This window comes from Vombatus ursinus, unplaced genomic scaffold (assembly GCF_900497805.2).
Source record: "Vombatus ursinus unplaced genomic scaffold, bare-nosed wombat genome assembly UNPS02014807.1, whole genome shotgun sequence".
NCBI lineage: Eukaryota > Metazoa > Chordata > Mammalia > Diprotodontia > Vombatidae > Vombatus > Vombatus ursinus.
The window spans coordinates 7,233,539-7,259,088 of record NW_020954585.1 but is presented as its reverse complement, the minus strand read 5'-3'; the positions used below and the strand labels follow the sequence as shown (position 1 = coordinate 7,259,088).

The 25,550-nt window shown below is 39.1% G+C and overlaps 1 protein-coding gene across 1 annotated transcript in view; it reads left to right on the top strand.

The window, feature by feature from the left end:
- LOC114051899 (otoancorin-like) overlaps positions 1-25,550 on the top strand; it is an 83,360-nt gene that overhangs the window by 31,289 nt on the left and 26,521 nt on the right. The window contains exons 20-26 of the mRNA XM_027874286.1: positions 291-384; positions 2,778-2,907; positions 10,329-10,516; positions 12,142-12,297; positions 20,089-20,231; positions 22,415-22,551; positions 23,804-23,901. Of these exons, the coding sequence (XP_027730087.1) occupies positions 291-384; positions 2,778-2,907; positions 10,329-10,516; positions 12,142-12,297; positions 20,089-20,231; positions 22,415-22,551; positions 23,804-23,901 (946 nt within the window). The remainder of the gene's footprint in view (positions 1-290; positions 385-2,777; positions 2,908-10,328; positions 10,517-12,141; positions 12,298-20,088; positions 20,232-22,414; positions 22,552-23,803; positions 23,902-25,550) is intronic.

Sequence of the window (25,550 nt, the reverse complement as noted above, 5' to 3'; positions counted from 1 at the left end):
CTGACAATGTGATAGGCTCCTCTAAAAGACTCTACCAAATGTGATGTGGTTTTTAACCACCTCTCTCTCACTTTAAATGGGCAATCCTGCAGAATTAATAGCAGTGAAATAATATCCTAAAGTTCGCTATGGACTTCTTCCTATCGAATATGAGAGGAAGCTTCTTTTGAGCCAATAAAACTCTGTTTCATACAAGAAAGTCTCTGTTGCTAACATAGACAAAACATGTGGCTTTCCTCTTACATTCTTGTAATTCCTTGTGGTTTTCAGCTTTTTTCCTTCCTTTCCAGACTCCCTCAAAATTGGACGGTTGAAACAGCAAAGGACATTGGGCCATTTCTAGTTCTCTTTTCGGGAGATGAATTAAGTGTCATTGCTGCTAAGGTACCTCTCAATTCCTGATTTCAGAGATTTTAGGAGATTATGTTGAGTGATTAGAGATATAGCAGAGGGGCTTACAGTTAGTGAGAGTGGAAATACCTCAGTCTCATCTTAGAGGGCCCAGCTTCTCACGGAATTTTTGGAATAGACTTTTATACCAGGGAACTTCAGGCAAGCAGAGACCCAGGAAGTAATAAAATAACTAAATTAAATTTGACTTCTCTACCAGGACTTCTGGAGGGAAATGGATACAATTAATAGACTGCCATTTGGTCCCATCTATACTGCATGTAAATATCTATCCCCACATAATTGCACATACTATGAGTATACACAGATATGTTGCATAAACATGTAGACACAAAGCACTGTACACTCACAACCACACAACACATGTGAATAGCATACCTAGTTATACATAAGCACGATATACATTTGCACATTTTTCCAGATGTACACATTCACATATATACGTGAAGAGGGTACATATTTTCAGATATATTTACAAATACTCTTACTCACAGGTGCCCAAATCTTACTTATTGATACAGGGATTAGGTTTTATGCCTAGTGTGATAGGAAGAAAAATATCACTTGAATGACCTTTTCTTTGTGTGAGAAACTATAGGTCAAGGCTTTGTAGGAGCATATGATTAATTCTCTGGATTGATGGACATTCATTTATTCAGTAAACATTTATGAAGTACCTACTGTATGCAGAGCCCTTTGTGATATGCTAGAGGACAAACAAAGTCATATTTACTGACCTCACAAAGCTTATAGTCTGGTATCATGAGTGACTATTATGTCCAGCATTAATAAGTGCATCAGAGAAGTGCAAAGCAAAGCATTATGTGAAGCTTTGTGAATTTCAGGTTTGAAAAAAGTACATTTGGGGCAGCTCGGTGGTGCAGTGCACTGGCCCTGGAGTCAGGAGGACCTGAGTTCAAATCCAGCCTCAGACCAAACACTTGACACACTTACTAGCTGTGTGACCCTGGGCAAGTCACTTAACCCAAACTGCCTAAAAAAAAAAAAGAAAAAAGTACATTTGTTCTAGATGAGGTATAACAGTATCAGGGATGCTAGGAAGGTCTTGCTGCTCCAAAAACTGGCCCTCAAAATATTGTCTTCCTCTTTGATTTGATACCTAAAATTCTAGATTAGAGTTCATCCCCATCCCCATTTCTATGAAGGAGGTCATATGCTGATGCCAGGGATTTGTGATTTCATTTATCTGGGAGTGCCCTGCAGCAATGACAGCTTAAGTCCTGTGACTTCTGGCCTTACAAAGCTGCCTGATACCTCCCTCTTGTTTGCAGAGGTAGAAGAGACGGGGGAAGACCATGGATTTGAAACAGTACATATAATGTCAGATTTTTTTTACATGTTGTTTAGCATATGAACAGTTTGGTTGGACTGTATTTTTTCAAACCCAGCCTTAGGCTTTTACTAGCTGTATGACCCTGGTCAAGTAATTTTAAACTCTTTAAACCTCAGTTTCCACATCTGTTAAGTGAGGATAATTAAAATAGCACCTACTTCCCAGTGTTGTGGGGATAAAATAAGGCAATATATGTTAAGCCTTTGCAAACCTTAAAGTACCATATCTATGTTAGCTATTATTTTTTATGTTCTTTGTGATCAGGGATGGCTTTCTAGGAGGAAGGGAGGGAGGAAGGGAGAAGAGGGAGAGAGAGAGAGAGAGAGATGAATGTGATGTAAAACCAACAAATATTAATATAAATTTACTTTTAAAAAAAGAAAAGTGAATTTCCTAAACCTCAGAGATGTTAGCTGACTTACTCATGACTTTGGGCATATAATAAGTATAAGAAGCTAATAAGTATCAGAGATGGGATTCAAAATCAGGTTTTCTCAACTCCAAGCCTTTATTGACTATTACTACTATTTCTACCTTGCTAGGCAGCTAGGTGGTGCAGTGGATAGAGTGCTGGGCCTGGAGTCAGGAAGACTTATCTTCCTGAGTTCAAATCCAGCCTCAGACATTTACTAGCTATGTGACCTTAGAAGAAATCACTTACTGTTTGCCTCAGTTCCCTCTGTAAAATGAGATGGAGAAGGAAATAACAAACCACTCAGTATGTTTGCCAAGAAAACCCTAAATGGGATCACAAAGAGTCGAACTCCACTGGAAAAAAAACTGAACATCAAGTTGATCTCTTTGGGATCCATTGCCTAGGGCAACTGCCAGTAGCCCACGCTTATAAACTGACTGGGATTAACTATGCAGTGAGCTTAATCAAGAGGAGAAGCTACTGTGAGGGAAAGTAATAGGGCTACAATTTAAATGAAGATTAATGTGATCCTTTGTTGCAGTTAATTGCTTTAATAAATATGTTTCACTTTCTCCTCCATCCTTTCCACCTCCACAGTTCCCTGATATCCTTCAACAAACAGCTTCCAAAATGGTAGGAACCCAACTCCCTAAAGAATTTCTCTGGACTGTTTTTGAATCCATCCAGAACACCAGCAGAAATGTTCACACATCTGATCCCAGAGATGGTGAGTTTGCTTTTTGTACCTGGGCCAATTCCATAGTGGTGACATTTCTGTCTAAGTTCCCAGCAGTTCGGGGGCCTCTTGTTTTCACAGGACTTGATTGAATGTCTATCAAATGACAGAATTACAAAAAGTCAAATGTTAAATAATGTCACCTTTTTAAAAGATGTTACAGTCAGGTCTCAGTGCTGCTTACCAGAGCTGGTAGACTCTAGGGATAAACAAGTTTTATGCTGGGCTATTTTTTTTTTAATTCTCCTCTGCATATGAAAAAAAAATGCTTAGGTCATGTTTCAGCGGGGAATGAGTTTAGAATTGAAATTGGTCAACTGAACAGGTGATATGGTTCTGTAAGTTCCTAACGTTCCTGCCTAGAATGATTGTAAGGAAAATTGTGAAATCTGGAAGTTTGTCTTTAGTCCCCCTAATTTTCCTCTTCTGTACCATTATTTTCTCATTAGGGTCATCTGATTCCAGCTCCTTCCTTCTGTTCCTTAATTCTCTCTTCCTCTAAACCCAATTGAAACCTGCTCTCAGGAAAAGATCTGAGATTCGTTTTTACTAAAGTATAAAAGATTCATGCCAACAACTCTAGTATCTTTGCTGAGAAAACCCCACAAACTGAAACAACAGAAAAGATTAACGATAAAGTGTTTCCCCTAAACTGGAATTTCAGGCTCCAATCAGCAAATGAAGGCAATATTTTAAGGGTGCAGTAGGGCCTTCCTGAAATCATCATTCTTTTATGAGTAAGACTGACTTACATGCCAGATGCATCATTACCATGACCCTGGAGACTATGGGAAGAGCTAAGAGAGAATTTTTCAGGATAAGAATCAGTCAACCAACAGTATTTATTAAATTCCCACTGTTTACAGAGCACTGTACTGGATAGAACCTCTTCAAAAGGCAACCTATATAAATCACTGAGGAATAGGGGGATGGTGTAGAAATGTATATGCCACATCTCATTCACAGCTTTAGAAGTCATCTGGTTCAAACTGTACCTCAACAGGAATCCATTTTATAACATGTCCAAGAAGTGGTCACCTAGATGTCTAGTAAGAGGGAACCTGCCCACTCAGAGGCCCACTGTCTATTTAGACAACTTTGTCCCTTGTGGAAATATGTTTTGCATGCCTTCATATGTATAATAAGTATCATTATTTCTTGCCTTCTCAATGGGTGGAGAAAGGGATGGAGGGAGGTAGAGAATTTGGAACTAAAAATAATTTTTTTCATTCAGTAAACATTTACGAAGTGCCGCATATGTGCAGGGCACTGTGCTAAGTGCTAGGGATACAAAGAACAGCAAAGGTCCCTGCCCTCAAGGAGTACATAGTCTAAAGGGGGAGACAACATATAAACAACTGTGTACAAACAAGATATGTACGGGATAAATTTTAGATAATCAATGGAGGGAAGGCACTAGAACTGAGGGATTGGGGAAAGTTTCATGTGGGTGGGGCCTTAGCTAGGACTTGAAGCCAGGAGGTGGAGATGAGGAAAGAGCATTTCAGGCAATACATTTTTTTTTAAAGTATATCCTTTAGGAAATTTTTTAGATAGGAAGATTCCTTCGGAAGTTATTTAGATAACTTTATACCTTAGGAAGTTTTTTCTTATGAAAACTTCCTATGTACCTTAGCAGTACCTTAATGCCAGTTTGATCTTTGACTGGAGATAAGTGTTAGGCATCAATGATCTCAGAAACATGTATTCCCACTATCTTCTAGATTTGTGCATTTAGCACCAGGACCCTGTCTTGATATTCACTATCCTCTTAAAGCTCTTAACTGCTTTTCTCAAAGCCCCCAATCTGAGGAGTTGGTATTTCTTTTGCTATTCTTTCTTCATTCATTAGCTTACAGCCATACTTGATTGATTTGGGTTTAGCATTGTACATCCCAGAATGATGTGCCAATAGCTGAACGTCATGTATAACTACTTAAATTTAGTACTATGTATAACTACCACTTCCCAATCAAGTTAGATAGAAGAGAAATCCTCTTAGGCTTCACAGGAAGGGACCCACTTTCCATCTGGAAAAATAGCCACAGGTATCTACTGGAGGATGGCATTTCTGGTTGAAAGTTCCCAGGAAATAAATCCAGACTTTCTTCAAAGACAGAACTTGTTGGTTGTCCTTTACACAAGCCATAGCTGGGACCAGCAGACACAATGTCTCATTTACATAAAAAAATGGCACTCCTTTGACAAAGGAAACTTGAGACTATCAACTATGTAGGGAATTACTTTGCCTTTCTAGCTGCTTAGAGAAAGCCAAGGAGGTCTGCTGGCCTGACCTACCTGGAAGGAGAAGCACGCTTGTTCATTATCTCCTTTCTTAGACTTTATGAAAGCTAAACTCTATTACCTTGTTTATCTGAGGACTCTCCTTAAGCCTAAAGGTTTAGTTTGAGTGTTAGTAGGAGATGCTTTTGAAGCATAGAATTTTAGAACTGGAAAAGACTTTAGAAGTCATCTGATCCAAAAATCTCCTTGGATTTTTCTATGAGGAAACTAAAGCCTAGAGAGATAAAGTGACTTACTGAGAGTTACATTGCTAATAGCAAAGCCAAATCTAGAACTCTGGTCTCCCCAAGCCTAGTTCAGCACTTTCTTACCCCAGAGTGCTTCTTTTTGGTCGTGTTATGGGTCAGGATGCTAATCAGTCAATTAATCAGGCAATAACTAAGTATTTGTTAAACACCTACTATGTGCTAGGCCGTGATAAGCACTGGAGATAAAAGAAAGGCAGAAGACAGTCCTTGCCCTCAAGCTCACAGTGTAATGGGTGAGACAATATGCAGACAATCTCTGTACAAACAAACTATGTGCAGGATAAATTGGAAATAATCAACAAAGGGAAGGCATTAGAATTGAGGGGAATTGGGAAAGGCTTCCCGTGGAAGATGGGATTTTAGCGGGAACTTAAAGAAAGCCAAGGGGCAGAGATAGAGAGAGCATACCAGGCATGGAAGACAGCCAATGAAAATGGTTAGAGTTGGGAGATGGAGGGTCCTGCTGAGGCCAGAGTACATAAGGGGGAGTAAGGTGTAGGAAGAGCAGAAAAGTAGGAAGGGAACAGGCTATGAAGGACTTTTTTCTTTTTTTTTTTTTAGCAAGGCAATTGGGATTAAGTGACTTGCCCAGGGTCACACAGCTAGTAAGGGTTAAGTGTCTGAGGCTGGATTTGAACTCAGGTTCTCCTGACTCCAGGGCCAGTGCTCTATCCACTGTGCCACTTAGCTGCCCCTATGAAGGGCTTTGGGTACCAAACGGAAGATGTTATATTTGATCTTGGAGGGACACGTGGGAATTTAATGAATGGTGTGTGTGTGTGTGTGTGTGTGTGTGTGTGTGTGTGTGATCATACCTATGCTTTAGGAAGATCAGTCTGACAGCTGAGTAGAGGATGAATTGGAGTGGGGAGAGACTTGTGGCAAGGAGGCCAACCATTATTGCAACAATCCAGGTATGAGGTAATGAGGGCACCAGAGTGGTGGTAGTTTCAGAGGAAAGAAGAAGGCATATACAAGAGATGTTAACAATGCACATGTAAGAGAGTTCCCAAGGTAAAATCAGCTTGGTAGTGAATTAGATATGGAAAGGGAATTGAGAAAGAATGAGGGGTTGAAAAGATGACACCTAGGTTTTGAGCCTGGGGGACTGGGAGGATGATAGTGCCCTCAACAGTAATAGGGAAGTTTGAAAGGGAGGGAGGGTTTTGGGAGGAAGATAATGAGTTCAGTTTTGTAGTAGTAGTTTTGGACATGTTGAGCATAAGATGTCTGTGAGACATCCAGTTTGACATGTCTAATGGGCAATTGGAATAGAAAAAGAGGTTAAGAGTGAGGTTAGGAATGAATAAGTAGATCTGAGAATAATCAGCATAGTGGTGATAATTGACTCCATGAAAGCTGATGAGATCACCAAGGGAAATAGGACAAGGAGAGGAAAGGGGAGGAGAGGGGAAATCAATGGAGGGGAGGGAAAGCAGGGCCCAGGACAAGGTCTTGGGGAACACTGATAGTATCAGATGTAACCTGGATGATCTCTAGCAAGGAGACTGAGAAGGACCAGTTAGACAAGTAACAGTAGAACCAGAATAAAATATTGTCTTAAAGAGAAGAGGGTATCAGGAAGAAGAGAGGAATCGGCAGTGTCAAAGACTGCAGAGAGGTGAATAAGGATTTGACAGTTACCAAATCACTGGTAACTTTGGAGAGGACAGTTTCAGTTGAATGATGAAATCGGAAGCCAAACTGTAGAGAATCAAAAAGAGAATGAGAAGAAAGGAAGTGGAAACATCGGTTATAGATGGTCTTCTCAAGGCATTTAGCCACAAAACCGGTGGAGCTGGGGAGGCAGAAGTTAACTCCTCACACTCCGATAACAGCCCCTGGGACTGTCATGAGCAAGGAGGCTGTGGTGTGGATCTGGAGCAGTTGGGGTTAACTTTGCACTATGTGGACCAATTTGGCACCCAGATCTGTGGGCTCTTTGGGCAAGAAAAATCTAAAAGCAGTCTTTAGGACTTGGGCAGGAGCTCCTGAAACTCCAGGGAACCTTCCTGCCAATTGCCTTTAACCTCCTTCTTGGAGGCTTTTATTTGCTTTATCTTCCTGATCAGCAGCTGCCTTGTGAATTGCTTTTGCCAGGGGCATTTAAACATATTTTTATTAAATGGATTGTTTGTTTGAATTCTCAGGCTCTAAGTAATCCTCTATTGTGGTGTCAAACTCTAATAGAAAAGGGGCCACTAAGCCATACATAAGGGCACATAAGGATCCCTGCCAGCTAATGTTGGCTTAGAAAATAATGTGAATTCATCCCTCAGGAAGCTTTTTTGACACCTCTGATCTACTGAACCAAGTATGGTACTGAAATCAGGACAGGGCCTATAGTCAACATACATTTATCAAGTCAACAAGCATTCATTAAACTGCTATGTGACAATTATATTTAGATACTTTTCTCCAAAGAATGAGGGACATATTAAAAATCAGAAAGTATAGATAAAGCTGTGGGACTGACTAGATTGAGTTTAGTTCAGTTCAGCCACCATTTATTAAATACTTTCTGTATGCAGAACACTATGCTAGTGCCTAGGGGAGATGCAAACTCACAAATTTCACAAATCTGTTCTGTGAAGTTTGGATTCAATCAAAGGGCTGCTCTTGAGGACCTAGAGGGCCATATGTGGCCTCGAGGCCTCAGGTTCCCCACACCTGGACTAGCTGATCCTCAAGGTCTCTTTCAGTAGCCTTGTTTTTCAGTTGCTTTTCAGTTGTGTCTGGTTCTTCATGACCCCATTTCAGGTTTTTCTTGGCAAAAATACTGGAATGGTTTGCCATTTCTTTCTCTAGCTCATTTTACAGATGAGGAAACTGAGGCAAATGGTTATGTGACTTGCTCAGGGTCATACAGCTAGTAAATGTGTGAGGCCAGATTTGAACTCAGTAAGAGGAGTCTTCCTGCTTCCAGGCCTGAGCAGTCTATCCACTGAGCCTGCCTCGTAGCTGCCCTCTAATAGCCTATGAATCTATAATTCTGTGAAATCTCCCAGCTCCATAATAAATAGGGTTAGGACACCTTGCTGGGTTTCCTTACTTATAATCCATGAACTTGGTTTTTAATAACTGTATTTTAATAATTGGTTGCATTTGTAATCCTGCATATTTTATCTTATGCATTTTAAAACATTATGCTGAGAAGGGTTCCATAGCCTCCACCAGAAGGGTGAACCAAAGGGGTTCATGACACACAAAAAAGGTTAAGAATGCCTGCCATCAGGCCTGTGAGTGAAATGTTACTTCTTATACCTTTCAGGAAAATGGAACATCAGTGACCTGCTGTCCCTACAGTCTTTTTAATGGTCTGGCATTATGGGAATGTGCTAAGCCTCCCTTGTAGGAAGAAGTCATCCTCCCCTGTTGACATTTGTGATCTCAGTGACTCCCTTCGCCCATCCAAATTGCAATACCAGCTGATGTTATATAACACTTAAGTTTGCAAAGCCCTCAAGATATGTAGCAGGTTGTAGAAAGTCTGTACCTAACCCTTTCACATTTAGCAAAGTTAAATGGAATCTTGGGTCTGACCACACTCATTTGTAGGCTGTTCAACCTTAGCTTGCCACTTGCTTCATTGCTATATATTTAATTTTATCCTTCCAAACTCTATAGTTATCTAGAGGGGTACTCATAATTTATATAAATTATTTCTCATGAATAAATTTACAATCTTGTCTCCTAATAATAACAATAATATCAATAATAACTAGCACTTAAATAGTGTTTTAAGGTTTGCAGATGTTTTGTATATGTTATTTGATCCTCGCAACAAGCCTGGGAGGTAGGTGCTATTATTATCCCTATTTGACAGCTGAGGAAACTGAGGCAGTTAGAAGTTTAGTGGCTTATCCAGGGTCACACAGCTAGTAAGTATCTGAGGCAGGATTTGAATTCAGGTCTTCCTAATTCCAGGTCCATTGTTCTATCAACTGTACCACCTAACTGCCATTAATTGATTAGCTTGAACCCTTACCACAGTTCTTTAATATTTAATTATATAATTAAATGAATAAACCTCCTTTCCCAGTAGTAATTATTCTTATTTATCTATAAGTAAATAGTAAATTTGCCAAATATAATTTATTAATAAATGAAAGCAATAATAAACATATAGAAATATATAACTCTTTGCAGTATTTTGGCTATGACTGATCACAGCGTGAGTCACTTCAAACCCTCATTGTGACAGTAGTTGACTCTTTTTTGCTTGTCTAAAAACTCAGTCTTAGACAATTCAGGTCATTTGAAATACTGTGTAAAGTCCTTTAAAAATTTTCTCAATATTTCTCATCAGAATTAGTGCTTTTCTTCCTTTTTCTACTCTTCAGTAATAACAGAAAAACAGTCTAAAAGATGCACTGTTCTTGTTAGTTCCATATAGAGCTTTCATACAATTCTCTTTATAAATTTTCTTCATAACATGACAATTAAAAGGATTTCAACAAGGAAAAAGCTTTTTTTTTTGTGACTTGCCCAGAGTCACACAGCCAGTAAGTAACGGGTGTCTGAGGCTAAATTTGAACTCAGGTCTTCCTGACTCCAGGGCCAGCGCTTTATCCACTGTGCCCCTAGCTGCTCCAAGGAAGAAGTTTGCTAGGGTTTAGAACCTTCAAGCTAGCATATCTTGTGAAATTTCAGTCTGTAGTGCTTAACCTCTCCATCTAAGCTATTTTAATTGCAGGAGGAAAAATCTGAGACCTGTCGACTTTCTAATAGGTTCTCTGCTCTGCTGCTTTATCTCAAAGCCTGGAAGGATGGCCACTGTCAGAGCCCCTTCTAGCTCTTAAAAAAAATTCTCCTAAAATGATCCCTCAGAAGAGTGTTTCTTCTTCTCTCCCCCTCTAGAATGCCAAGGAGTCACAATTCCGAGTTCAGATGACATTTTAAAGCTAGCAGAAGCCAATGCCTGCTGGTCTCCTCAAGAACTGCTGTGTATGGAAGAGGACACGTTTACCAAGAATGTTGAGATGCTAGGGACCATCTTGAGTTTCAGCCAGCCCCAACTGATGGCCCTGAAGGAGAAAGCAAAACAGGTCAATGCAGAAGGAGTAATAAAAGTTTCCATTTGCTTCAGTCAGGGTAATGCCAAAGGTTTAGCAGGAAAAAGGTTGAGAGGCTGTTGCTGTCTGGTTACTCACAAATTCCATGTTAGCTAATAATGTTTACTAATAAGCCTGTTTCAAAAATATGTAGCATCATAGATTTAGAACTGAAAGAGACTTCAGAGGGTCATCTGGTCCAACTGTCTCCTCTACAGATAAGGAAATTTAAGCTCAGAGAGGTTGTGACTTGTCCGTGGTCAGACAGATACTAAAAGGTGGGATTTGAACCCCAATTCCAGATTGAAGTTTCATTTTCTTTTATTTTTCACATCTACCTTTTGGTAGAGATGAGATACATATATATATACTGTGCCGGCCACGCCGTGCACTCTCCTCCTAACAGGAGCAGGCTGCCAGGGTCATACTTACCAGTCTTCGGCGCATACCCAGATAAACATAGAGACGAGCCGATCGGAGGTGCAAACACTTGGACTTTATTCAGAGACCATCACAGCAAACCAAGCAGGAGAGCAAGAGCAGGAGCAAGAGAGAGAGCCCCGGCTCCTACTGCTCCTTATATACTTTTACTAACCCCTCCTCCTCAGTCTGCCTTCAGTGATTGGGCATAGGTCCAGATACCGGAAGGAGACGTCTGGGGTTAGCGCTGCACCAAAGGAGAAGACATGACACAGGAAGATTGCTCCCTGCCGTCTAACTCCTACGTGGCACAGCCCCCTGCCTTGGGAGCGTGAGCTCCGGTTACTTCCTAATATCTTGTCCCTACCCCACTTCACCACGTGGCCTGTAGCCAACATCGGACGATCCCTCACAATATACACACATATATATGACATGTATATGTGTGTGTGATATATGTAACATACACACACACGCACACACACACACATATATACATATATATGCACAAAATGCATCAGTTTCCTCATCTGAAAGGCACATAGTTGTTCAGGAAAATCTAGGGCCCAGGTAATCCACAGACCATACAGTTAACTGGCGGGTATCCTAAACCTGCCCATTTCTATTGATGGAGCTCAGTTTTACAGAAAAGGTACCCAACCTTTTCATCAGTCTTCAAAATTAACGTTAACAACCTCTGGACAAATGCCTGCATTTCCTAGGTTTACTTTTCTTTCTTCTCCTCTGCCCCTTAGCAATCAGTCAAGGAACATTAAGCACCTACTGTGTGCTAGGCACTGGGGCAGGCACTAAGAAAAGAGCAAAACAGTCCCTGCTCTTGAGGAGCTTGCATTCTAACACGAAAGATTCACCTATAAACAAAACAGATTCAAGGTAGAGCACAAGGGGAGTTGAGGATTCCTTGATTTTTTGTTAGACTGAAAGAACAAAGTCCCTGTTTACAGCCAGATTCCTACCATTTCTTTTTAAGACCTAGTGAAAAGATGGCCAAAAGAGAGGAGGCAGCATTGGTTTAAATGCCTATAGAGTCTCATTTTAGGGTTTATTATAGGTGCTAAACATAAGTACTGTGCAGTAGATAATAATATATTAGGTACGGGATACCAAGGTTGTTGAACATTGGGAGAGTGTAGCTCATATTATACCAGTTTACTTTGAATCTGGGTTTGTTTTCCAAGGTCTGGAATGTGCCATCTTACTGGAAAAATCATCATGTCGTCTCCCTGGGCCGCATTGCTCTGGCTCTGAATGAAGATGAGCTAAAACAGCTGAATCTCAGCTCAATTGACACAGTGGCCTCCCTGAGCCAGCAGACAGAGTGGACTCTGGGACAGGTAAGCAGACTCTACCAGGAATTTAGGATCCTCATAGATCTAGAGATGGAATGGACCTTGAAGGCCATCAAAGCCAACCTCCTCATTTTACAGATGGGGAAACTGAGGCACAGAACAGTGAAGTGACTTGTCCAGGGTCACACAACTAGTGTCTGAGCTGGGATTTAGTTCCCTCAGAGAAGCTGAGAGAGAGAGAGAGAGAGAGAGAGAGAGAGAAGAGAGAGTGCGCACTTAGTTTTTAGAAGATCCAGACTAGAAACAGAGACTTTTTCCCACTTGCCTTGGAGATAGTTTTAGACCAAGATTTCGGTTCATTTTCATGACTGGTGAGGATCAGGTACTTATTGTCCTAGAAGAACAATTCCTCCTAGAAGGAACTTTGCTTTTAAAACTGTGTTTAGCACCAAGGTCCTGCATTGGTAGACCAAGGTAATCCTGGGGTCCTTCTGGCCCCATCCAGGCTCTCTCTGCACATTGCTCAGTAGAACATCAAATCCAGCAAGTATGGATCTTTCTGCAGATATGTTGCATTTGAGTGTGTCTACTCAGTCCTGAAAAATTTTAGGTTGAAAACTAATTTTTATCATCTTGAAATTGTTTTGCTGCTCATCTAGCCTGCCCCTTTGCTGGACCCTTTACTGTCTCTTTTGCTTGATCCTCCTCTAGATCCCTCCCTGTAACTGGAGGTGTCCCTCAGGGTTCTGTCCTGGTCCTATGTGCTTCACCTGCTGTACTACTCACTTGATGATCTCATTAGCTCCCATGGATTTAAATACCACTTATGCTAAGGATTCTTATATTTACCTATCCTGCCCCAGTCTCTCTCCTGACCTCCAATGTTGCATCCCCAAATGCCTTTCAGACATCTCAAACCAGATATCCAGTAGACATCTTAAACTCATTATGTCGAAAACAGAACTCATTATCTTTCCCCTAAACCTTCTCCACTTCCTACCTTGCCTATTACCGTAGAGGGCAACACCATCCTCCCAATCCCTCAGGCTCAAAAACCTAAAATTTGTTTCAGATTCCTCACTATCTTTCACTACTCCCTCCCCATATCCAATATGTTGCCAAGGCCTATTGATTTTACCTTTGTAACACCTCTTAAATATGCCTCCTTCTCCCCTCTCACACTGACACCATTCTAGTGAAGACCCTCATCACCTCATGCCTCGATTTCGGCAGTAGTCAGCTGCCTCTTGTCTCTGTGCACTCCAATCCATTCTCCATTTAGCCACTAAAGTGATTTTCCTAAAGCGTAGGTCTAATCAGGTTAGCCCCCTATTCAGTAAACTCTGTTGGCATTCAAAGTCCTCCTAGTACCTTCCTACTTCTGTAGTCTTCTTACACCTTACTCCTCAACACATACCCTTTGATCTAGTGACACTGTCCTCCTGGCTGTTCCATGAACAAGGCACTCCATCTGTCAGTTCCAGGCATTCTCTTTGGCTATAGCCCCTGCCTGGAATACTCTCCCTCATGTGTTCCAGTGACTGACCTCCTTGGCTTCCTTTTAAGTTTCAACTAAAATCTCACCTTCTATAAGAAGCTGTCTTTAACTCCTCATAATTCTAGTGCTTTCCCTCTATTAATTATTTCCTTTTTATCCCATATATATATATTTGTTTGCATGTTTTCTTCCCCGTTAGCTTATAAGATCCTTGAGAACAGAGACTATCTTTTTTGTATACCCAGCACTTGGCACAGTGCCTGACATATAGCAGGTGCTTAATAAAAATGTTTACTGAATGAATTAATTAAATGAAGAGACTCTCCATCTCTCTCAGCCTCTCTGTCTTTCTCTGGAAGAGTAAAATCTTAGCAATGCGATTTTGACATGTAATTCTTTTCAGCTCTCCCTCTTCCATGAGGGCAGTATAGTAGAGTTCATAGAACTTGGAATCAGTAAAACTCACATTTCAGTCTTACCTCAGACACTTTCTAACCATGTTAACATGGGTAAGCCAATGAAAATCTCTGAGCCTCCAGAAAGACTCTGAGGCTGAGGCAGGGTGGTTGAGACTGAGGTTTGTTGTAATCTGCTTGGGTGGGCTAAGTTTTCACACCAATAAAATCCTCCATTTGTTGATATTGACCTTCTTTCTATAGTAAGTCCTTGGAAGCAACGAATTACAGAAAAATAAAGCCATATCAGAGGCAAGGATAAAAATATAAACCTAACTCTTACAACTTTATATGCGAATGGATTAAATAATTCAATTAAACAAGAATTATAGATTGAATAAGAAAACAAAAATCTTTTCCCAGTCCCCCAGGCTCGAAAACTAAGATTCATTCTTATTGCTTATCAGTTTTGTTAGAGGTTTTTCTTCATCTGTTTTTTTCCTTTAAAAAACAGTCTTTGTTATACAGAGTGGTTTTCATGAAGGGAGAGCAGTACTAGAAGAAATTAAACAATGTAACAACAAATTATATTAGTAAAAAATTTTAAAAGAAAAAAAAAGAAGCAGTGAATACACTCAGTGCTATAGAGGGTAAGCTACTACTTCAATGAGGAATCTCTGGATACAAGTTGGCAAATAAGAAGTGCCTGGCATAGCTATGGAATCCACCTTTTCCTAGCTTGAAAGAGAAATCTATTTTCTTGGTTTCACACTCTTCCCACCCTAAACCAGCTAGACTTTCTCATCCCCATGGTCCTTGAGGAGGAAAAAGGTCCTTTAGTTCTTTTTGGTTGTTGCTTCAGATACAACCCTTGAATTTCAGCCAAGATTATTGATCCAAACAACCCAGAGTTGGCTGCTTTTTTCTCACTGGTTACTATGTCCAGAAATCTTGTTTTAATTGTACTTTATCTGCCTGAGTTAGTTTGACTCTTCAATCCGTATTCCTTTGTTACTGCTTTTTTTTTTTTGGTTAGGCAATGGGTTTAAGTGATTTGCCCAGGGTCACACAGGTAGTAAGTGTTATGTGTGTAAAGCCGGATTTGAACTCAGGTCCTCCTGAATCCAGGGCCAGTGCTCTATCCACTGTGCCACCTAGTTTCCCTTGTTACTGCTTTTTAATGCAATTTTCTTTCTTCCTGCCACACCTCACAGAACCTTCTGCATTCTTTTATTCTGCCCTTTTGCCCTATATATTTGGCTCGACACCAGAAGTTTTCTGTTAGTGATATTATCTGTTGTCCATTTTAAAATACCCCCAAACTGAAAGCTACTTTCAATAATTTTGGAGACCAAGTAGTACAGCTGTGGGCTTGTAGAAAACAGAGGCTTTCTTTTTTTCCTGGCCACTTGAAACATTAGAACTAAAATGTTTCAGATATGACACTTAAAAGAAGAGCATGATATGGGGAGGGAGAGGTGTGTGTGTGTGCGTGTGTGTGTGTGTGTGCTCTCACGTGCCCACATTTATATGGGCTTGATGATTCTTTCTATTAAATTAATTCTAAAATGTAACTTGTTTTTATATTTAGAAGCTTACTCTGACTTTGAATGTTTTTTCCTTTTGTCTTTGTATCCCTGGTAGCTTGCTCAGTATCATAGGTATCGTGGATGCTTAATAAATGCATGTCAAATTCTGTTTTGACTTTTATTATTGATTTTTGTATTGATGCTTTTTGGTTTTTAATATCACATTCACTTCCAAATATATCCCTTTCCCTTGCTGTAGCAAAGATTTGTAGCATTTGCTTGTAACAAAGATTAAAAAAAAAAAAGTTCAGAAAAGCCAGCCAACACATGAACATGTGCAATAATACACATCTGTTGTTGTCCTCTACCCCTGCAATGAAAAGGAGGTAAATTTTCTCAACTTGGATCAATTGATTTTAATTGCTCAGTGTTTGGCTTCTTTTTATTGTTAGAATTTAAATTATTATAGTTTCTCTCTCTCTCTCTCTGTCTCTTTCTCTCTGTGTCTCTATATATACGCATACATAAGAGATGTGGATTTATACATATGCACACATGTGTGTATGTATATGTGTAGATATCACATATACATGTGTATGTGTGTTATCTATACATATATGTATATATAATTTCCTGGTTCTGCTTACTTCACTCTACCTCAATTTATATGCTTTACTGTGTTTCTCTGAATTATTCATAGTCTTTGTTTCTTATGGTACAATTTCTTAGGATCTAATACAGTCATAGTTCACAATTTGTTTAGCCATTCTGCAGTTCATTGGCCCCTATTTTCCAGTTGTTTGCTACCACAAAAAGTACCACAATGAATATTTTTAGATATATGGGACCTTTCTGTCTTTGATCTCTTTGGGGTAAATGATTAGGACAGAGATCTCTGAGTCAAAAGGTATGTATATTTTAGGCATAAATTAAAAAAATTTTTTTAAAGCATAATTCCAAATTGTTTTTACAAAATAGAATAATTCTTGGTTCTGCTGACAGCACATTAGTGTGCCTGTTCCCACAGTACCTCCAGTATTGATTATTTCCATCTTTCATCTTTGTCATTTTACTGGACGTAAAGTAAACCCTCAAATCTGTTTTTATTTGCATTTCTCTTATTGTTAATTAGGAGCAATCTTTTATAAGATTGTTAATAGTTTGCACCTATCTTTTGAAAATTATTTATATTCTTGGACTATTTTTCCATTACGGAATGGCTCTTGGTCTTGTGTTAATTCCCTGTACAATGTGAATATTAGACCTTATCATATATATTTGATGTGAAGATTTCCCCCCAATCACCAATTTCCTTTAATTTAGTTTCATTGGTTTTGTTCAGACAAAAGCTTTTCAGTTTTGCCTAATTAGGTTATCTACTTTATCTCTTGCAAACTTGCCCCATCACTTTCTACCTTGTATCACATTTATCATTATATGTTATATCTGCCCTATTAAATTCTAAATACCTTGAGAGCAGGTCCTATGTTTTCTTCTTTGTCTCCCAGATGGTTTGTACAAAGTAGTTGCATATCATATGTTGTTTAAATGAATTAAATTGGGAGTAGCTTGGTGGTACAGTGGGTAGATCACTGGCCCTGGAGTCAGGAGGACTTGAGTTCAAATATGGCCTCAGATACTAGCTGTGTGACCTTGAGCAAGTCACTTAACTCTAATTGCCTCCAAAAAACATACACACAAAATAAATGAATTGAATAAAATCTGCATTTTATTGCATTAAGTCTCATTAATCCCTTTGGACTCAAAGTCATAATATCCTGACATCCCTTCTTCGTCCTATTTCATTTCACTGCCTTTAACTCCTTCTGCCAGCCAATTTTTTCTCTTTCATATCTCTCTAGCAACACTGGTACCAGTTTATTTGACCATCTATTTCTGTTTCCTGAGAGAGAATTTCTAGTCCACTGAAAATTAGCACCAAAGGATCACATTTGAACTTAACATACACAAGATCCTTCTGTCTGGAACAAAAAGATATGCACAATTTGCATATAATTGGGGAAGACCCAAAGCACTCCAATATAATATAGAAACAGTGGAACAATAATGGGGGCAGCTAGGTGGTACAGTGGATAAAGCATTTGGCTTGGAGTCTGGATCTGAGTTCAAATGCAACCTCAGACACTTACTAGCTGTGTGACCCTGAGCAAGTCACTTAACTTTGTTTGCCTCAGTTTCCTCATGTGTAAAATGATCTGGAGAAGGAAATGGCAAACCACTCCAGTATCTTTACCCAGAAAACCCCATGAAGAGTCAGCCAAGAGTCAACAACTGAACAACAACAAGAATAATAATAGGGAACTGAAGATAAACTCTTTAAGATTTGCAGAGGTTTCACATACATTCCCTCATCTGACTTTCACAACAGCCTTGTAACTTAGGTGCTGTTATTACACCATTTTGCAGAGGAGCGGGCAAAATTCAAACTCAGTCTAGCACTTTGCCCATTACGCCAGTCTGTCTCACTGAAACTAGAGTGGAACAGTGTAACTTAGATGTTATAATTCCTCATGCAAAAGTGTCTGTAAATTGTGTCAGTTGAAGATGGAGAGGGAGGATAAAGGGATTTCATAGTATACCAATACCTGTTCAGTGGAAAATGATGTGATATAGACTCATAGGCTCTTGTTAAAAAAGAAAAAAAGGAATTTAGATATAACCTAACCTCTTTATGTTATAGATAAGAAAACTGAAGCTCTGAGAAATAAAATGATTTATCCAAGGCAGCAGCAGAACCTGGACTGAAATTTGAGTCTCCCAGTGCTCTCCTTCTCTATTCCTTGCTAGTTTTAGGAAACCTTTAATGAATTTTGGAAGGCAGTAGGCTTTGACCTCTTTTGATAGTAGTATGTACTTGATTGCTGTTGGTCTGTGGTTCTTATTTAAGCCCTGCCAAAGCCCATGGCTCAGTCTCCTAATGAGGTAGTCAGTCAGCTTCATTCTATCCTATAGTCTTAGACTGTATCTTCAGTTTATCCAGTCATCTTCCATTTGCACAACTGTTGGGCACAAGAGAGGCTGTGTCAGAGAATGAAGAAGGTTAGGCACAAATGATCTCTACTTAATACTGGAGGCAGCAAGGTGTGCCCTCTAGAGCAGTGTAGTCAAACTCAAATAGAAATGGGGCCACTAAGCCATGTATACATAAGGAACTCTGCTGGTTGCTTATTGACTTAGAAAACCACATATTAACATTATCTGTGTTCTATTTTATCTTTATTTTATTAAATATTTCCCAATTACATTTTAATCTGGTTCTGCTGTACTAGGAAGTATTGCTGGCCATAATGAGGCCTGCTGGCCACAGATATAAATCTCTGATCTAGAACACTGGACTGAGCATTAGGGACTGAGCCCACACTAGGAATTTTTGTGCCCAGGACCAGTGGCATAAAACATACCTTCAACTAGAAGGGGAACAAAGAGGAAGGAGGGAGGAGTCTGCCATCTGGCAGCTTCCTTTCTTAACTAATCATTCTTGCTAACCAGTTGCTAAAGTTCTGTCTTTGTGCAAGTTTAAGGTAGCCAATGACCCAGTTGTTCCCACCCCCACCCCCACTCCCAAGTTATGGCTGTGGTTAGGAGACCTAAATTCTGGTGTCAACTTTGCCACCACTTGCCATTTTGACCTTGGGCAAGTTATTCAACCCCTGTTTTTTTGTCTGTAAAATGAAGGGGTTGGACCAGGTGATTATGTTTCTTGCATTAGTAAGTTCTACAGTGATGTGACATCATTTAAGTGGATGGTGTTAGAGGAATAGTCAGCTTTCCTGGAATTATATTAATGGCTACTTCAGCCAAAGAACCGTTATAAGAAAGAAATGGCAAAAAGTACAGTTGTGAATAGAGTGATGGAAATCTTATAATTATTCACTTCTCAGTCCTCAGTATTGCTTTCAAGGTGTTAGCATTAATTGCTTTGGAATCATTAGGAAAAAGCTGTGGAGTCACACAAGGGAATATATTCTGATTTCTCTCTCATGCTAGGCTTCATTCTTATAGACATTAGTGGCAAGAACAATTTAATACTACCTAGCAAGAAAATAATTTAACTTTGAAATGTATTGTTTGTATTTGCTTTTAATTACAGGCATGTCTGATATTCTGGGAAATTGTTCTCCTTTAAATACAACTTGAGGGGGCAGCTACTAGTGTAGTGGATAGAGCACTAGCCCTGGATTCAGGAAGACCTGAGTTCAAATCTGACCTCAGATACTTCATACTTACTAGCTGTGTAACCCTGGGCAAGTCACTTCACCCCATTGCCTCACCAAAAAACAAAAACAAAAAACAAAGCAACTTGAATAGTGATCCTGGAACAAGTTTGTTTTTCTGTCATCCCCACTCATGCCTGAATGTTTATTTTACCTTTTCTCTGATTGTCTTGTTACAGGCTAGTGCCATTCTTCGAGGCTTTCTGGAAGACTCAGGCCATCAAATACAGGAACTAAAAAGCTTTGATTTAGTAGGACTTGGTGCAAACTTGTGTGCCATCAGCGTTAATGAAGTTCCATTGATAAGTATTTCAGAATTTAGGTAAGAAATGACCTAATTTTAAAAAAAAAGAAAGAAATGACCTAAATGATAGTATCCTCAAGTGGATCAAGTCCTCCAGATGTCATTTAGTATAAAATTCTGCTTCTGAAAGGTTTAGCAAAACTATCACCAATATTTGAATGAATGAATGAATGAGAATGCATTTTTTTAAAGTGCTGTATGTGCTAGGCACCATGCTAAGCTCTGAGGAAAGTGATATTAAAATAGAAACAGTCCCTGCCCCCAAGGAGTTTGCATTCTAATAGTGAAAGACAGTGTATGAAAAGACGAGGTAAACAGGGAAAGAAGTTGTGTTCTGGGAAGGTAGAAGAAGGGAAAGAGGGATATGACCCACTGCTAGGCAGACAATGAGATGGCCTGGATGGATGGCTGAATGAGATTTACATACTAAAGCATGGTCTGGTATCTAGGGTCAACGAGCATTTAATAAACTAAGTGGATTAGTTTGCACACACACAGTGTCACCAATTGACTGGGTTGGGCGCTATGGAACTCCAGAAATTACTAGGTTAACTTTCACAGGGAGAGAGTTTTAGACGTTAGAAAATTTGGTAACAAGAGTGCTGGTCTAGCTGGGAAGGAGTAGGCACATGGGTGAGAAGATGGCCACGCCAAACAGCTCTGTGGAATGTGAAACTAAAATATGTTCTAGTGCCTATTTAATATCTTTCCTCCACTACAAAGAACTTCCTTGTATCTAAGCTATATGCTTTTCTAAAAAAAAATTTTTTTTAATTAAAAAAAGTTTTATTAAACACTTAACATTGAGCCTCACTACAAAACAACTAAACTTAGTGCTTTTTCATTTAGATTAATTTCAGTGCATGAAGTATCATAATACTATCTCAGGCACTGCCTCAAAGACCCCATGAGGATTCTTTGTCCAGTTATTGAAGTTTGATTATAAAGTAATGAAATTGATTTTTAAAAACATACCACAACTTAAGAATTCAAATGAGTATTTTGCTTTTCATAATCATCACCTTGGAAGGCCATGCACTTATTCTAATCCTTTGAAGAACAACATTCATGTAAATGAGTAATTTGTCATAGTAACATAGGAATATAATCATGGTTATAATAACAGTTCTTATGTACCATCCTTTGCTTTCATTGCTTTTTAGAGTTTTATTGATTTTTTTGTTTTTTATGTCAGTCATTTCCTAAAATATTCCTCCCCCTACCTTGTAATTGAACCTTTCTATTTAACAAAGAAAAAGTTAAACAAAACCACCCACAAAGCAACTGGGCCTGCCAGTGTTATCATACCTTCCACAATCTTCCACTTCTCTACTAAGAAAAGGGAAGTATATTTCATTATTTATTCTCTAGATTAAGACTCCATATCATTCTTTCAATAAGGGGGGACATTGTGACATGTGGGCTGTGGACATGATTTTAATGAATTAATCTTATCACTTCTTGGTTCAGAAATCTTCAGTGGTTTCCTATCATCTACTGCGTAAAATTCAAACTCTTTGGCCTGACATTTAAGGTCCTCCTCAATCTGTTTCTTTTTGGATTATTTTTCTAGCCTTATCAAATATAATTGCCCTCTAAATAAGCTACACTGTGGCCACATTGGACCTCTCTCTATCCTTTAAATAAATGTACTTTCCTTACTGACCCCTTTTAATTGAATATTACTCAAATACCATTTCTTCTATGTAGCCTTCCCTGATTTCTCTCTTCTCTCTCCCACAATCAGTAAAAACCTTTCCTTCCTCAGATCTCATCTGTGTATTTTTAATGCACTTAGATTGAAATTTTGTATTTATGTTTGTAATCTATATTTGTGTCTTAGCACCCTACTAGGTGGCTATTCCCTATCCCCAGTGAAATTCTTAATATTCTTAACCACACAGTCCTCTGTCTGGAGTTGTGTTTTGTTTTTGGCAAGAAATATGTGCAAATCTTATTGGTTCCAGAGGGGACACACATCCCCATGGGATGTTGCCTTTTTCCAGTTGATAAAGAAAATGCAAAATCAAAGACATAAATCATCAATCTTAGATATTCCCCACTTCTTGATCTACTTCCAGCTCTCAAGCTGAGTCAAAGAATGGGGTTTCACTAAATCCATCCTGTGAAAGGAGACCACATTTGAAATATTTTCCTGCAGGGTGCACCAAGGTAACTCTAAAACTCTTCTCTTTTCCTAGCACTGTTGCTGCTAGAATTGGTACTCTGCTCTGTAGCACTCCCATCCTGGGAGCACTCAAGAGGAAGGCGGAGGCCGTGTTTGGGGATCCTACTGAGTGGAGCAGTTCAGTGATATGGGAGTTGGGCACCATTGCAGGTAATAAGTGTTCTATACTCATAACCAACCATGTCTTGCCATTTCTCCCCCCACCCCATACTATTATTACAATTAGGTATAAAAATAAAAATAAAATTAAAATAGCTTGCTAATACATGCACTATCCTTGAGCTGCACTTTTCCTTTAAAGCATATTTTAATTAGACCAAGAAAATCTATGGTGTTTCAGGTCGAAACTAGAGGTAAATGAATGAGATTAACTTCTGCGCTGATAAACAGTAGCTAGGTGGTACAGTGGATCTCCCAGCCTAGAGTTCAAAAGACCTAAGTTCAAATTGAGCCTCAGACACTGACTAGTTGTGTGACCCTGGGCAGGTCACCTAACCTTGAAGTGCCCCCTCTGCTTTGGCAAAGGGAATTTACATCCCAGGAGTTTCCTATAGTTGTGAAATCACAGATCAAATCCTATGTATGTGTGTATATACATGTATACATATATACATGCACACATGCAGGCATGTGTATGTGTATATACACATATATATGCATATGTATTCTAACATATTTTCATTCTCTAATTCTAATATTGATGAGAATATCTGACCATTAAAGTATTATATTATTGTTCATTTGTTTTTCAGTCATCTGACTCATGACCTCATTTTGGGGTTTTCTTGGCAAAGATACTGGAGTGGTTTGCCATTTCCTTCTTCAGTTTGTGTTACAGATCTGGAAACTGACACAAACAGGGTTAAGTTACTTGCCGGAGAGGAGAGGAGAGGAGAGGCGAGGCGAGGCACAACCCTGGGAAGTAGGTGCTATAATTGTCCCCACTTTACAGATGAAGAAACTGAGGCAAACAAAGGTTAAATGATTTGCCCAGGGTCACACAGCTAGTCAGTGTCTGAGGCTAGATTTGAACTCAGGCCTTTCTGGGCCTGACTCCAAGCCTGGAATTCTATTCATTGGGCTGCCTTGCTGCCCATATATATATACACATACACACATACATACATAGATGTGTGTATATATATATACATATACATATATATGTTTTAAATATTTTGTTATATTTTCCACATTGTTGTAATCTATAGTCAATATATTACAACATGACTTGACAACTTGAGTGCATCATAGGCAATACATTAGTGAAATGATTGAGTTTTACAATGTGTCCCTTTTTGATTATTGTGTGGAAAAAGCAGATCTCGACATTGCACTGCACTTTGAATAAAACTAGGTGTTCATGAGGGAACAGAGCCATCTAAATTGTTTTTTTCTTCCCTAGCTGGATTAACAAAGGAAGAATTAAGTATGCTTGATAAGGATTTAATGCCTTATTTCCAGCCATCAGCAATAAAATGCATTCCTGAGGAGATCTTCAAAGTAAGTATTCTGTTCCTAAAGAACAAATATGAGTTAAAGTCATTTTTCCTCATATAAGAGAGTGATAAGGAATAAATTCTTAACTTGGAGGGAATCTGCATTGTTGTGTGATTCTCCTAATAAGCCCAGAGGTGTCATACTAACCATCTTGAGGTATGAGATTTTTTTAAAGCAACTATCTAAGGTCTTGTGTGTGTGTGTGTGTGTGTGTGTGTGTGTGTGTGTGTGTGTGTGTGTGTGAGAGAGAGAGAGAGAGAGAGAGAGAGAGAGAGAGAGAGAGAGATTGGTAAGCTATTAATATAGGGATGCTATTATGGGCAGAAATTGGATTTAGGATTGAGAGCTGGAAGAGAATTTAGAGATCATCTGGTCCAATCCTTTCGTTTTAAAGATGAGAAAACCAAATCTCAGAGAAGTTAAATGACTTGCCCACCCTCACATATGTAGTAAATGGCAGAGCGAAGACTCAAGTTTAGTTCCAAAGCACAATTTCAGTGTTTTGTGTTCATCCCTGTCCACTGTCCCATGCAGTCTCCTTATAGCCCTCCAGAAGACTGTCTACCAGTCCTGGACAACTCTCTTGAACAAATTCTCATATTATATCACTGGGCATCATCATTGTCATTCTTAACCATCAATCTTAAAAAGCAGGAGGGCAGGTCAGCAAAAACAAAAAACACTTTTTTGGAATCTCCTATATGTAAAACATTGTATTAGGTTTGAGAAAGATACAAAGAAAAGAAAAACATCGTGGTATTGTCCCTCAGATTGCTTAGAATCTAGTGGGGGGAGGGAGAGAAGTACAAAAATTACTACAACATAAAATTAAACATGTTAAGTACAAAAGAGTGGTACAAAGTGCTCTAAGAAAAATCATATTTTGATGGTCATGTGTGCTCTACAATGAGGGTTCTCCCTCCCCTTGTGTGGATCACAAACTCTCCATGCCCTCTTTTTGTCTACATCCTATCATAGATCCCTCAAGGAGAATCTCCCACAAATGCTAGAGATTTTCATCTAGGTCTTTTTAATATTTTGCAGGCACCAGAACAATACTCAGGCCACTTTTTTCCCCTGATTCTCAATTCATCATGTTTTCTGATCAAAGGTCTTCTATACCACATCTTGTGCCCAAACCATCATTGGTGGTATGTTTCAGGCTACCTGTACCCAAAATCTGTCTTTCCATTGCTTTTGGGTCAATTGTAATTCTTAATCTTCTAAAATCACAGTATTCCGTAATTTGTAGCCATAGTATTTCTCAGAGCATATAGTGTTAAAATATGATCTTTTAAATATTAAAAAATATTATATTTTATTGCAGGGCACAGTTTTGTATCCTTAAAAGCACTGCACAATTCCTCAAATGTAATTCGGCCCATTTTCTTTTCCACTTCAGTCCTAGGCTCTATCCATTATCTATCTCCAGTGCCTATCCAAGATGTATGTACTGATGAACTCAGTAGCCTGCACAGCCAAATGTCACAATCATGACAATATACATGCATAATTAACTTTTTGTGTGTGTGTGCTTCACACATTTTCTGCATGAATGACTAGGGCAACTTCTTTCAAATAGCCATGGATTTCATTTAGATGATTCTATAATGCTTTAGGGCTCTGTGCAACCAACTCAATGTCTGCAAAAA